This window comes from Uloborus diversus, chromosome 6 (assembly GCF_026930045.1).
Source record: "Uloborus diversus isolate 005 chromosome 6, Udiv.v.3.1, whole genome shotgun sequence".
NCBI lineage: Eukaryota > Metazoa > Arthropoda > Arachnida > Araneae > Uloboridae > Uloborus > Uloborus diversus.
In genome coordinates this window covers 70,435,352-70,450,175 of record NC_072736.1, presented here as the reverse complement: position 1 = coordinate 70,450,175, position 14,824 = coordinate 70,435,352, and the positions used below count along the sequence as shown (strand labels likewise).

Here is a 14,824-nt window from a genome sequence, read left to right as displayed (position 1 = left end):
CTAATAGTTTATAGATCATAAACTAATGAATTCTTATTGGCAATCTTTGTTAAAGGACAGAGGTTGCCATTTCATGTGCTGGTGTTGTGGAAAGGAAAAGAGCTTTAGGATGACATCTATCTTCAGGAGCACTTACGGAAAAAACATCTAAAATTTTACTAGCTTTTGATGCATTTTCTGCCTGCAATTCAACAAGTAAAATAGGAATGAGCAAGTATGCTTTCACTTTATCAAAAAAGTCGGAAACTTTTTTTGTACACTAGAGTTATCATTAAAACAATATCTGAGTGCTTCAGAATTTCAACTGTTCAAAACTGTATTATAAAAAATTGTCAAGAAAATAGGTATTTCTTGCGAATGCAACCATTACAATAATTTCTGGTCATTTCCATCAGAAATAAATATAATATCAGCTGTCTACCATGCTCCTGCAATTCTTTCCAACATGTGCTAAGAAGTATTACTCAACTGTACTATTGAATCAATTCCCCTGTACCTTAGCAGTGCCTTTAGATGTAACCAAGTTTGGGTTTTACTTGAATGAAAATAAAACAATAAAGTCCCACACTTTATGATGCATCCAGTGTTACCAGAGAGTTTAATTCCACCCTGCGCAGGCAAGAACTGTAAATAATCTTGTAAATGTTTTATTAATAATTCATCTTGCTGTAAATACTGTGCTTTTAAGGCTAAAGCAAAAACCCATAAACTACAAAATACTCGGAAGAGAATGATTCAATAGAACAATTGCGAGTCAACAAAAAAGAGTATGATCCAGCTTTGAGAATTTCTGATATATTAATGCTTTATGTATGCGTATTGATATTCTGCAATTATTTTTAATACGCTTTATTTTAATAATTTTATTTAATTAGTTTTTTTAGAACTCTAGTGTATAATTTTATATTTATATTCGTTTTCATAAAAACTCAAAGATGCTTCTCATTTTTTATATTTATTTAGTACATATTATTTCTTGTATCACTGTTCTTTGTTGGGTAAATTATAAAAAACAATGTCCGCAAAACAATACCCGCAATATTCTTTTGTGCAAATTGAAAATATAAATTAATAGAAATAAAATTATATTTGAATTGAAACTACTCTGGGCCTGGTTCCCTAGTTGCTCTCAAATTTAAAGCAGTATATAACAAAATTAAAGCCATAATTGAATACTTTGCAATTAGAATAAGTTTGTAAACTGAAGAATGAATAGTTCGTCATAAGGATAATAAGGCTCCTTTTTTTTCTCCTTAGCATACTGCCGTTTTATTCAATGCGCTAACTTAGACAATGCTTGCATTTTCTATTTCGCTTTTTAACGCACACGTTGATAATAATTAAGTAGTTTTAAATAAACTGAATGATGAAGTTTCAGATTTTACTGATTCCCTAAACGGTTAAATAGTTTTAAAAAAGAACTTATCTTTGAAAAAAAAGCTTTTCGTATTTTATTCAAAATTTTTGCATGGCTGCTAAAAAAGGAATTTTACTTATGAACCAACAAAGATAGGACTATATAAACATAGTTAGGTTTTTCAAGCCCTTGTTCTGTTGCATCTTTTGCCACATTTCTAGTGCTTTACCTCCTGGCTTTACCTTCTACGATTCGCGAGTTATGAGTGTTTTAGTAAACGGCGTCCCCCTACTGCTTTCCCCCTCCCCCGGGGATGTCGACCACCAAGGGGGGGGGGGGACATGTGCTTTCATAATCACTATAGTGTCTGTAACAATAATCAGAAATAATTTTGCGTCAGGTCTTCCATGCATGCTCAAAACCCCCTTCAGATCCTGAACTATACTATGAATAGTGTTGGAGCTTGCTACTGTCATTTTGTTTTCAACGCGTTAACAGTACTTAAATAGTTTTAACAAACTGAATAATGATATTAAGGACTTTATTTTTAAAAAAATCAACAATTTTGATTTGGAATTTATTTTGGTCAAAAAAAGTTTGTTTTGCGCATTTTATTCAAAAATTTTGTTTGTTTGCGAAAAATGGAATTTTACTCAGAAACCAACAAAGATAGGTCCGTAATCATATTTAGCTTTTATGAAGCTCTTGTTTTGTAGAGTCGATTGTCACTTTTTTCAGTGTTTTATCTCAAATAGTTCGCGAGTTATGACTGTTTTAGCAAACGGCTCCCCCCACTGCTTTCCCCCCTCCTCCGGGGTTGTCGACCACCCAGAGGTGCGACGACATGTGGTTGCATAATCACCATCGTGCCTGTAACAGTAATCAGAAATAATATTGCGTCAACCTTTCCATGCATGCTCGACCCCCTTCAGATCCTGGACTATATTTAAAGGCAATCAGCCGTTTTCGTTCGTCATTCATTTTTATTTATCTTCGAGACTTAATATTAACAGAAAACAATTTTTAAATATTAATAATGTAAAAAAGAAAATAAACGTCGATCATTCAAGAAACCAGCACTGAATAAACTTAAGTATAGCACTAAAATCCTTGTTAAACTCCAATCTTGTTGCGACTTCTGGATAAACGCAACGACACTTTCTGAAATTGACACCCTCTTTTCGTCTTCACTTACTGTTTTACGCTGATCAGTTACCATGATTGAAACACATTTGATTTTCATAAGATGTGTGAAAGTAATCATTATTAAATGACAAGAAAAAATTGTAACTTTGAAAAATGAAAAAATGCTAATATTTTACTTTCAAGAACAAAAAAAAAAAAAAAAAATGTGGTTAAAGCAAAATTTACCGCCCCTGAAAATTTTGGCATCCTTAGGCCTATTGGGAAATTGGACCCTGGTGTCAATACCTTTCAGAAAAATTAATTCCCACAAGTGCATCACAACAGAGGATCTTTTTAAGGAATTTTCACTAGGCGACATAAGTTTAAAATAATTAAATGTCTAACTGTTGCTCTATATATATTTGCTATTTTTTTATATCCGTCGTGAGATCAAAAACGTAGGGGACGTATGGAACTGGCGCCCTATAATTAATTCAAGCGTATCTTAAATACATACAAAGATAATAGGTTCAGTTTCTGGTTTATGAGTAAACCTTTAATAGATCTAAATATTGACAAAAAGAACCTGATTGTAAGTAATCGAGTTCGCTTATTAGATTACCGGGAAAAGATAATATCTTGCTTTATAATATTAACTCCGAAATAAGGGGACCCGGGGGTTTCTCCCCCGGAAAATTTTAAAATTTGTAGTCTTAAAAACGCATTTTCGACGATCTTTGGTAATGTTAGGGGAGAAATGGCTTGGTGTTGCTCCCCTGTCTATGGAGAGATTTCAAGGCCCTTTCCAGGAATATTTTCTCATTTGTAATCAGGGGCGGCAAATAGGGGGTGCGAGAGGGGGCGGTTGCACCCCCAAATTTTTCACTAAGAATAATATAAAATGGTAAAATTCAATTTAGATAACTTAGAAAATCATTTGCCTGAATTTTCAGAACAGAAAAAACTGATGGAGGATAAGTGTTTGCCTTAACTAAAGAAGTAATCGCTTCATATGGGTTAAATATTTCAAAATTGAGTAATCTATGTTATGATGGAGCATCTTGTATGAGATACCCGTACAGTGTAGAGTCTGCAAATTTTACGCGTAAATTCCATGTCATTTTACATAAATTTTAATGCTCATATTATAACTTAATGTTCAGCTAGTAAGTGTTCATTGACGCCATGTACTAGAAACACATTTTAGCAACTCGGTGTATCATATGCTTTCATGGGAACTTTTTGTAAAGATATGCTATTTTTGAAAAACATCTCACATCAAAAAATACTTTCACATCAACAAATGTATCTTGAGGCTCTTTACTTGACAATCTCTGAGTGACACAAGATGGTCTTCAAGAGTTATAAAAGCCCCTGGAAGAATTACTGGAAAGCGACCTTTTCATTGATAAAAAATTTGATGTCATTTTAATATGTATGCCTTTGTCTGAATTTTTCATTTACTTTATTAATACTGCGGAGCGTTTTTTTGATAAATGCTACACTCTATCATAAAAATTTTAATTCGCTAATCTTAATTCTTGAATTGACAATTGAAACTCTTAGTAATTTTCGCATTAATGCATACTTGAACCAGGTGTGGAACTTTGTGACAGAACTTTTCGTAACAGTTTTTAACGTATGCCAATGTGGAAGAGATGACAAAACTCAGATGAAGTTTTAGTCAAAATATTAAATCAATATTTTGAATAAACTGATCAATTCAGTTTCTCAAGAAATTGAGACAGAATTTAATGAGATATATTTATTATTGGTCTTAACATCAATATTATGTAGGTCGGTTATAGAAAGCGAAAAAGAAAATATTACACTTATAAGTAATAGCATGAGGGAAGAGGAATTGTTTTGTGAATTGTGATTATACTTTTTAATGACACAAAATAAATACTAGCCTATTTAAAAAGCTTTCTTGGTTATTTTAAAGAGAGGAATCTAAAGGAAATGTGCTTTTTTGACATAACTTTCTTGCTTCCATTATTTTTTGACTGTTTCAATCAGGTCAGTCATTTGAAAGATGACTTCCGTGATTAAATTGAAAAACCGATGTAAATAAAGCACAAATTTACACGAAAATACAGCATATAGCTATTTCAAGGCTACAAAAATGGAGCCTTTTCATCGGTGCAAAAAACTACGCACACAACCAGAAAGTTGTAGGAGAACTGAACGTCCACCAATTTTGACTTGCGTGTCTCAGGAGGTTAGAGAATTGCCTTCGAAGCGCAATGAGGCAAAGCAAGACCTTCCTCTTTAGCTATACTGGCAATAAATTAAGTCATTGGATATTGATTAACTATAGTTACAAAATTTTCTGTTCTTCCTGACTCCAAAAATAGCAGATTAAAACTTTACTAAAAAATAAAAACTAGTACCGAGATATTTTGTGAGAAAACTTATAACAAAATAAATGTAAAGCTTCGGTCGAAAAAATTTTAATTGTTCTTTACAAACCTAATCATTTTTAACATTAAAACCATTTAATTATCAGTTCTTGTGAAAAACAATATGTATTTTATGCCGTTCTGAGGAAATTCATGTTCAAGAAACTCGACCCCCCAAACGAAATGCTAAAATGCCGCCCCTGTTTGTAATCTTAGAAATGCATTCTAACTGTCTTTTGTAATATTAAGGGTCTGAGGACCACCCTTCTCTCACTCATTTTTCAAAATTGAAACCTTTTGAAAACGCAAATATTATCTCCAATTATGTAAAGAAGAGGGAGGTTCGGGGGTTCTCCGGCGGAATTTTTTTTACAATTGTAGTGCTAAAAACGCAGGTTAATACCATATTTTCTTGATATTACGTGAAGGAAAGACTCGAAGCCCCACACCAGGAAATTTTTCTAACTTGCTGCCTTAAAAATGCATTCTAATTATTTTTGGTAATGGTAGGCAGGGCCCAATACAGGCTGATTTTGCTACCTTTTTCGGTACCTTCATAAAAATCTTGTTTTGAAATCGGTACTTTCACAAAAATCAAGTAATATAATCAGTAGCTTCACAAAAACATCGAAAATTTCACAAAAATTAGCATTTTAAAATATAAAATTTGTTTCTCTGTTTAAAACAAAATTTACTCATAAAATAAGATTCTAAACAGGTTTATATGAACAATCGCTTAAATAGAAACCTTTTTGTAGTATTTTAACTAATTTATAGACGTTTCTCGCCTAAGTGTATTTATGCAATAGTATCGCAATCTTTCAACATCTGTTTTGGGAAACCGTTTTTCTCATCATTTCCTATATTGTACACAGTACATAGCCCATTAAGCTGAAATTACAATGGTATTTTTTGTACTACTTAGGTTTTTAGCTCCGTCCCCTCCTCAAAAAAAGAAACCTGTTAAAAATAATACTAGATGACATTTACACGTTTTGAACTAAAATTTCACTTGTTCTACTTCTCTTTAACAAAAATTAGGATGCCTCCAAAATTTCACAAAAACAATGCTGATAAAAAAAACTTTCACAGAAATAGAATGATGCAATACTTTCACAAAAATAGGTAGCGAGAAAAAAATCCTGGATTGGCCCCTGGTAGGGGAGAAGAGGTTTGGAGAGCTCCTTCAGAAATTGGTTTAAATTGTAACTCTGAAAATGCTGTTTTAAACGATCTATGGGGATTTAAGAGGAGGAGAGATTGAAAGGCCTCCCATACGAGAACATTTCTCATCTCAGGAAAATTTTCTGATTTGTAAACTTAAAATGGCATTCTAGACTATCTTTGGTAAGGTTACGGGTATAGATAATTAAAAAGAACACAAAACACACTGCATATTTTGAACAAAAGCAGTTTTGTTTGCTAAAGAAGTAATGCTAGAGTCAGATGTCTAGAGTGGCAGAATACCTTTAACTCACTGGTTTCAAACTCAAAGGAACGTATTATCGCAATTCGTTCATTAATTTTTCCTTGATGGAATCAATAATATTTTTTTTTAAATGTGTAGTTAAAATGAAAGAAATCATATGGCAATTTCTTGGAAAAACCACCATTATTAACGGAAACGGCACATCTTAACAAAGTCTAATCATATGTGTCGTGAGTTTTACCTAGTAAACAAGTTCTAAAATTAAATTCAAAAAAACAAAAGAAATGCATAATAACTCTATTAAACTTTGTAGCTTACTTAAAAGCAATGTTATCTTTCTAACAATATTATTTTAAAATATTTTTTTTTCTTTTCATTTATAATTTTGACAGGCAGTGAAAATATGATACGCAGTAACACTCATGACGATGAATACTGTGCATTTTTATTTAAAATTTTTTTTTTTAAATGCGATTCAAGGGACAAATTTATTCATAAAATGTATGATTTTTCGTAAAAATAAACATTTAAATACTTAGTTAAAATACTATCATGTTGTCCAGTAACACTCATGACATTGAAGGTGAAAAATTTACTTTTAAAGTAAAATATCTCTAGTTGTATGAAATACTAAGCTCAAATGAGGCAGTGAGAAGCAAAGGGATGCAAGTGGAAATTTTCAAGTTTCGAGTAAAGTGCGTATAAAGATTACGTCCTAGGTAGGCTTTCGTTAATTGGATTTTTTTTTCTAAATCATGCTATACAGCAGCACCTGCCAGGGCTACTAGTACCATCTCTTGCCCCAAGACAGAGAAGGGGTTCACCTACCATTTGCACTGGTTATCTCTAAATTTTTAATTTTGCCACTTGCATCCCTTTGCTTCTCACTGCCTCGAATATGGTTTTACCCTTAAAAATAAACTGTTACAAGAAATTTTTCCCGAAATAAAAAAAACAATTGATGATATTTATGTTTGAAATTTTTCAAATGTTGTTTTGGCAAAAGTTTGGAAAATGACCCTGGTGATTTTTTTCTGCATAACCAAGAACAGACGCATCAAATATGCACATTTGAAACGAAGCAGATGTGCTTGTTACAAATAAGAACATAGAACAATTAGTATTTTTTAAATATGTCGAGGCGTGATACAAACGAACGTTTGGCTAGCATTTACCACTTTCTAAAAGACAAATACATGCATGGTCGCATCCAGCTTTTAGTTTGGGAGGGATCATATCCTCATATATATAATAGCAAATGATCGAGTAACCCGCGTGTTTTAACAATGAAACTTGCGCCATGGCATGATAATTTGATAATATGTTTTGGTAATGTTTAACATGCTGGGAAAGACCTTACTGTGACAAGACTGAACTCGATCCGGCAACTTAACAGTTTTACTGGTAAGACTGTGTCATTTCAGGGGAATAAAGAAAAGAAAAAAATGGTCAAAAATGAACGCTACCTACTGGAGTTTTTGGGTTAATCCACTGGAGTTAGGGTTACAATTTTAAGTATCAAAATATCACCAAACAGGCAATGGCTTCGTTCAAATGTAGAAGCAATTTTCACCCGTCATACCTTGACAGGCGATTTTCTAGTTAGTAAATAATATTCAGGAACTCTTATAGAAGTATATTCATATTGACAAAAAGAATATTAAAAAATAAACAAATAAATAAATAAAGCATTTTAAAATAAATTCATGAAAACTTTGTTATGAAACACCGAATGTATGTGTGTGGGGGGGGGGGGGCATTCAATTTACCGGACCCCCTTCAAAAGATTTTTCTGTATCCGCCCCTGCCCCATGCTACTGAGCGTTTATTCTAAAAAAAGTTATGGATGAATGTGGCAGGTTGAGGGAAGGAGGGAGGGGGAGTGCGAACTAAACCATATGAACTAAAGTATTGTTGTCCTGCCTCATCTCCAAAAACTTGCAATGTGGCCCATGAGTAAAAAAGGTTGAAAAACCCCTCTCTAAACCATATCCCGACATTCTTCTTATTTATTCAGACATATATTAAAATAAAAAGCGTATGTATTTGAATTAAATAACAAATTAAAATCAAAGCATAATCATCTATTTCTCTTACCTTTTTGATGAAGTAAAGAACAACGTTTCATGTTGAATGGTGGGGTGGGGAGAGAGAAAAAAATCTGTCAACGAAAGCGCCTTTCGTTCGTAAACTCTTATTCTAAACTGCCCATTTTGTTCATAAGCCTTCAAGTTCCCGCTAAAAATCATCAAACCCCGAATGAATCACTGATTAGTCTGGAATTTACACCACTGAGTCTACCCGATGTACGGTACAATGATGACTGGATGGCGACAACAATTAGCACCCCTTAACCCACAGGGGATGACATGTTTTCGTAACCAGTCGGGCGGTTTTAAACGAGTAGGAAAAAAAAGAGAAAAACTGCTTTTGGTTGACAGCTGGAAAATGCCAGATGTAATTCTGTTGCTCAAGAGGAAAGAAAAGAAAGGTTTGAAATCCTTTTACAAAAACGAGGAGTGGAACCATTGTTGAATTTTCCAATGTCGCCCAGTAGTTTGATTTTGCATCTTCTAGGCGACAGAATTTTTTCACTATGCGACATTGGTGTCACGTAGTACCTATGTTAAAAAATGCTCTGCATCACAAAAATCGCTCTCGGAAGCTAAAATTTGACCATTTGTTGCTCTTCAACTACATCCTGAGAAATGTTGAAAGAGCAAACCGGTCTTCGGCTTTGCATTTGCCTGAAAGGAGAGGGGTTCGGTTCCCATGACAGCTATTAACGCCTAATTACTCCCCTCTGTGTGAAGCTGTTTAGAGAGGGCCCTTTATTCTTTCCCCCTTATAAATTATATATTTTAATCTGCGCCATCTACATTTGAAAGTTGGGAAATGAAGATACTAGCTACAGTAAACAAACAGCCTTAAATGAGAAGTCTTATACAGTCGCCTCAGAACACAGTACTGATAACAGGAATACCACTTTGAGCCGACGATAAATGCTCATGTTTGTTAAGAAAAGAGAAAAAATATTGGGAAGGGGTTGCAACCGCTATGTTAAACTCGCGACACCAAGTGAAAATTCCAGAAAAAATGCTCTAGTTAAAGGTGGGCTACATTCTACATTGATACTTGTAAAATTCAAAAATGTTCCAAAGCATCATATTTTCCCAAATGGCCCTCTCCGAGAATTCTGTCTGGATCCGCCCCTGTCTGAAATAAAATAAATCTTGTTTGGAAGTAGAAGCTTAGTGCAGCCCCCCAAATGATTCTTTTTTTATGCTCTCATGTCACTGTTTTGAAACTGTTTTTACTTCATATCCCTGTATGCGCTAAGTGTTAAATGCTACCAATGCCATTTCAGGCAAAATGGGGAAAAAAATGATGCAACTGGGATTTGAAAGTTCAGTTTTTTAAATACAAGATGTTAAGCAATCTAACTATTAAAAATACACATCACATCCTTCCCTGCACTCTTCCATTTCATCCTTAAAAAGCTAGGGTTTTTTTTTTTTTTTTAAATTAACCACTATTATGGTATTTTCTATTCTAAAAAGTATCAAGAAGTATTTTCACACCTTGAAATAAAAAGGCCCTAAAAATGCCTACTTGGTCTCCTTTTTTTTTTTAATTAGTTTCCTTTTCTCTAGAGATGATCTAAAAATTTGTTAAAAGCCCTGATAGTGCAGTCAAATTGTTTTGTCATCCTTGCATTTGATCTTGCATTTTGTATACTGTAAACAATACTTGCATGTAATTGTTACACTTTTTAACTTGCTTGATGATTTTTCACTCCATAAATGTGTGCAGGGGCTGCACTCCTGTGAGAATTGCTTTGAATAGCACCAAACCAGAGAATCTGCTACAAGCTGCAACTAAAATGTTTTGACATTTTCTGTGCCAAAACGAAAAGATGTTACTTTTTTTTAACTGTACTCTATATCATAACTGCCAACTTTCATGCATAAATCTTAATATTTATGCAATTTAGCCATTATTGCACGTTTTTGCACCACAATATATTATGCATATCAAAATCCGATTGCATCTGTTTCTGTGACACTTTATCTTTCGCATTTACTTATGCAATCCTTTTGCTTAAACATTAATAGCTTTATGTTGTTATTTTAAATCCTCATTAGGTTGTATCCTTTATTAAGAACTAGTGCTAAAAAATGTAAGTAATATCAAATGGCTTAATTGAAGGCGACCAATTTGTATAAGCTTGAAAATGATTTGGTAAAAAAAAACTAAACTTTTCAATTGTTTTGTGAAAATTTAATTGTATCAGTCAAACAACTAATATTTGCACTTTAAAAACTGCAGTTATAGAAGTTATTGTCTTGCAAACACCAGTACTGTTCAACAGAATGAGTAGTTTTGCTTTCTTTTTAATATGCACTATGATTTTAAAAGCTTTAATTCTTTAGTACTATATGAATCACCTTCGTTTGTTTAGTTATCGAAGATTGTTGAAATTATTGTCTTGCTATGATTCTTCTATAAGTGTTGCTCTCGGTGAAAGGTACGGATACAGTGTGACGAATAATCTTGGATATGATTACATTACTGGTGGGGGTGGGTAAGTATTTACTATTTTATACTAAAATGGAGTTTTAAAATGATACAATAGTAGAAAATAAACTGAATGGGAAAGTCATATGAAATGCTTGGAGACATACATACAAAACAAAGATTTATAGACTAAAAATATTTTATAACAATTATATTTTTTGAGTTTTTATTGATGCCACCCTATAGTAAAATATTTATGCACTCAGCATATTTTATGGATCTATCAATGTCATACAAATTAAGAAAAATTACATTTTTAGTAGGGTTGTGGTTACTCAGAACAGTATACCGGAAGAGGCTATAATAGGCAAGAGGGTACGTGAAATACACCGCCAGCTCAGTCATTTCCAGCCGAGGACTGCAGTTTCGTGCTTATTAGCACTCATCAGCTCGGGATAGGAAAGTGACTGAGCTGGAGATGGAAAACCTCTTATGGAAGCCAAGAGTGCGAAACAAACTGGTAGCTAATATAGAATTAGCAGACCAGACGAGTGACCGAAGCAATGGTTCGGTTCAACTCGAAGATTGAACGCGAGGCAAGGTATATTCAGTAAATTACCTTGGGTGTAATTTACTGAATAATACACTAATTCTATATTAGCTACCAGTTTGTTTCACACTTTTGGTTTCCATAACAGATTTTCCATCTCCAGCTCAGTCACTTTCCTATGCTGAGCTGATGAGTGCTAATAAGCACGAAACTGCAGTCCTCGGCTGGAAATGACTGAGCTGGCGGTGTATTTCACGTAATTCTGCTTTAGCCTTGGCTAATGGGCAGTAATTTACTGAATATAGGCTAGAGGGTAGTTAGCTTTAAAAGGGCCATTAATCTTCATTGGGGACTAATAAGTTGACCAAGGGCGCCCATATGGGGGAGGGGGCAAGTGGGGGCTCACCCTCCTTAGAATTTAGAACTTCCTTGCTTTTAGTACTTTTTTCTTTGCAAAAATATAAAAACATTTCTTTTCCAGCAGTTAATGAATAAGTCATTAAAGCTGTCAAATTTTAATAACTCCAATCTGCACTGAAATCAGTTTCCATCGGAAAAATATCCTGATAAACCATGGGGAAAATATCTGAGCTCCCCCCCCCCCCTTTACAATTTTGATTATTGGCGCCCTTGAAGTTGACTAGGAACAGCCTAATCAGAGCTTTTTGCTGATCATCACATTTGTATTTGTATTGCAAGAACAGATTTCACTTCATGCCAACATTTCTTTTTTTTTTTTTTCAAATATGATTTTTAATGTTTTGAAACTCCAACCTTTAAAAACTTTTGATTCCTACTTTTTAATTTTATAAATTCACTTATTATGGGCAATAAACCTCCATATCACAGATAAACATCTTAAAATTTACTGCTGATGTGCTTGTTTTATAAATGTTATTACATGCATTATAATTTATTTTAACACTCATTTGATGTATTAGCACACTATAAAACTTCAACTGATCTTACTTTTTTTATTTTCACTTTAAAATATTTTACAATCAATTGTTTATCTACATACTTATGTATGTTGTTTTTATATTAAAATACTACTTAAATAGGAAAAATCTACATAATTATTTATTATTTTCAAACTTCAAATTTTTAACTCAAAACTTTCGGTTTACTGATGAAGTGGATGAAATGGACAAAATGACATTTTCACCGGAACGGTTTTTTTCCAGGTTTTTTTTCGTCAGTTTTTCCCGGGGTGGGAGGTGGGCAAAATTTGACAACCCTGTTTTTAAGTGAAGGAACATCAATATTCAATTCGATATTCATCGTTTACAGAGAGCTCAGTTATAATTAGCATGAATAAAATAATTGAAAAACCATTTTTTTTCTCGACTGTGAACAAATAAAATTCTTGCTTTTGTTTTGAGGATTTTCCTGTTATTGGGAGAATTAAATTAATTTTCCTTTTTGGTTATTTTTCTGCAATTTGTCAGGAAATTTTACAGATTTTTTTTTTTTTCTGTCTGATTTGTTGAACACGCTTCACTTGACAAAACTTTTATTTTCAACAAGACTGTGCAAAGCCGGAAGACGCAGCTAGTACATCATCAATATTTCATAATTTAGAAGAAATAATTTGAAACTTTATGTGTGCATTATTAATTAATGCAACAAAAGCTAACCAGTAAACATTACATCGTAGTTTTTTTGAGCATATTGTAATATTTGAGATTAAATCACTTAAAACTACTGTTGCGTAAAACCTCAATTTTCTCCAATGCTGTTTTTTTGAGTTGTTTCACTTGCCAGGATTCTCACAATTTTTATGATTTGCCAGTTTGTTGGGAGAGCAAGAGCATGAACTTTTAAAAACCATATCCAAAATTCCTTGTTACCTTTACTAGTACTGATACAGCATCATCATAAAAGTATTCAATAAAATCTGAATGTGATTCTTAAGAATCTCAAAAACAGCAATAGAAATCACCCAAAGCCTTCTAAAATTTAATAATGAGAATTTTTAATTTCTGTGATTGTCATTGAACATTGTTTATATAGTTGCATCTACAGAACTTTGAAAATTGTATAAATGATTTTTTTAGTTTAAATTATAAAAACTACAAATAAACCAAAGTTTACTATACTGACATTATGTTATATTATAATAAAAAATATTGTTGTAAACAGTGAATGATAATGAAAATGCCTCTCAGGAATCGGAAGCTTTTTTTTTTTTTTTTTTGGTCGAAAATTTTAATAAAGCAAGAGTAAGGTTTTTGTTACTTTCGTGTAAAAGTTATTAAAGAACATGAAAGAAAATTTAATATTTCTTAAAGTATGCTTATAATAAATATATGTTTACAACTAATTGATTCTTGAAGTTTAATTGATAACTGGAAAATTTAAAAGAAAGGTTGCTAGGGTTCACACTAGGGAAAAAAATAAGATGAAATTTCCTAGTCTGTCCAAAATTTTAAGTGGGACTTTTTGAAATTAAAGTGGGAGGTTTTTTTTTTTTTTTTTGCAGTTAATTGCTTGATCGTTTTAGATAAATGTTTGTTTAAGCAAAATGTTTGCATATCATGCCCAAAATTAATTTAAAAAATGAGCATAGCATCAATAGGAAACGTTTAATTTGTTTGTTAGAACATATCGGATTTTTTTTTTTTTTTTTGCGATATTGACTATATTTTGAAAGAACAATTTCCATTAAAATCTCTTTTAATGTCTGTTACCTAGGCAATATTCGTTCTTTGAATCAATTATGTACTAAATGATGTGCTAATGAAGTACAGTCTGACCACCAAAGAGATGGAAAGGTAACATCCTGTTTGCATATGGAAATGGACTCATCTATTAGTTTGCAGGGATGTCGGCTTTTGCAGATGTGAATTAAGCAGAGTCACATTGAAGTGAGCGAAACACGCATTAAAGCTTTCCTTTTTCCCCTGATTCAGATAGACTTGTCTTACCATGGACACACAAACTCTCAATTCTTATAAAAATGTGTCGATGCCTTTAAAAAAAAAGGATGACAATGATAATGATCTTGCCAACCAAAGTGTTTTTGTGCAGCTTCGGCACCATGTGGATTTCAAATTAGATTAACTAGTTGAAGAAGTTAAAATCAAAGTTTCAAAGATGTTAGAGCATTCAATAACGCAAAAGAATAAAGCAATCTCAATTTTTTCTTCCTGTTTCATTGTGGCTATATTTCTAGGTTCATCTGTTCCTTGATAATAATTACATAGAAGATGAAAATTATTGTAACGCCTTTAGTTTAGAATGGCTGCTTTCTGAAAATAAATATGAAAAGTAGAAAAATCCAAGATGAGAAATTTCAAGACTTTTTAACGTATTTCTGCTAATGGTGAACGGGAACAGCGCGTAAGGAGATTTTCATTAATTGGGATTTTAGAGTTACAGAAATCGTGCAATCAGGCCCTAGATTTTGGGAAGAATTACAGTGCAATCACGCCCTAGATTTT

At 32.8% G+C, this 14,824-nt stretch overlaps 1 protein-coding gene across 1 annotated transcript in view; it reads left to right on the top strand.

Annotated features, from left to right (window-relative positions):
• The window catches only part of LOC129224803 (beta-1,3-glucosyltransferase-like), a 61,881-nt gene that overhangs the window by 41,952 nt on the left and 5,105 nt on the right, over positions 1-14,824 (top strand). Inside the window, exon 9 of the mRNA XM_054859352.1 lies at positions 10,776-10,898. Within this exon, the coding sequence (XP_054715327.1) occupies positions 10,776-10,898 (123 nt within the window). The remainder of the gene's footprint in view (positions 1-10,775; positions 10,899-14,824) is intronic.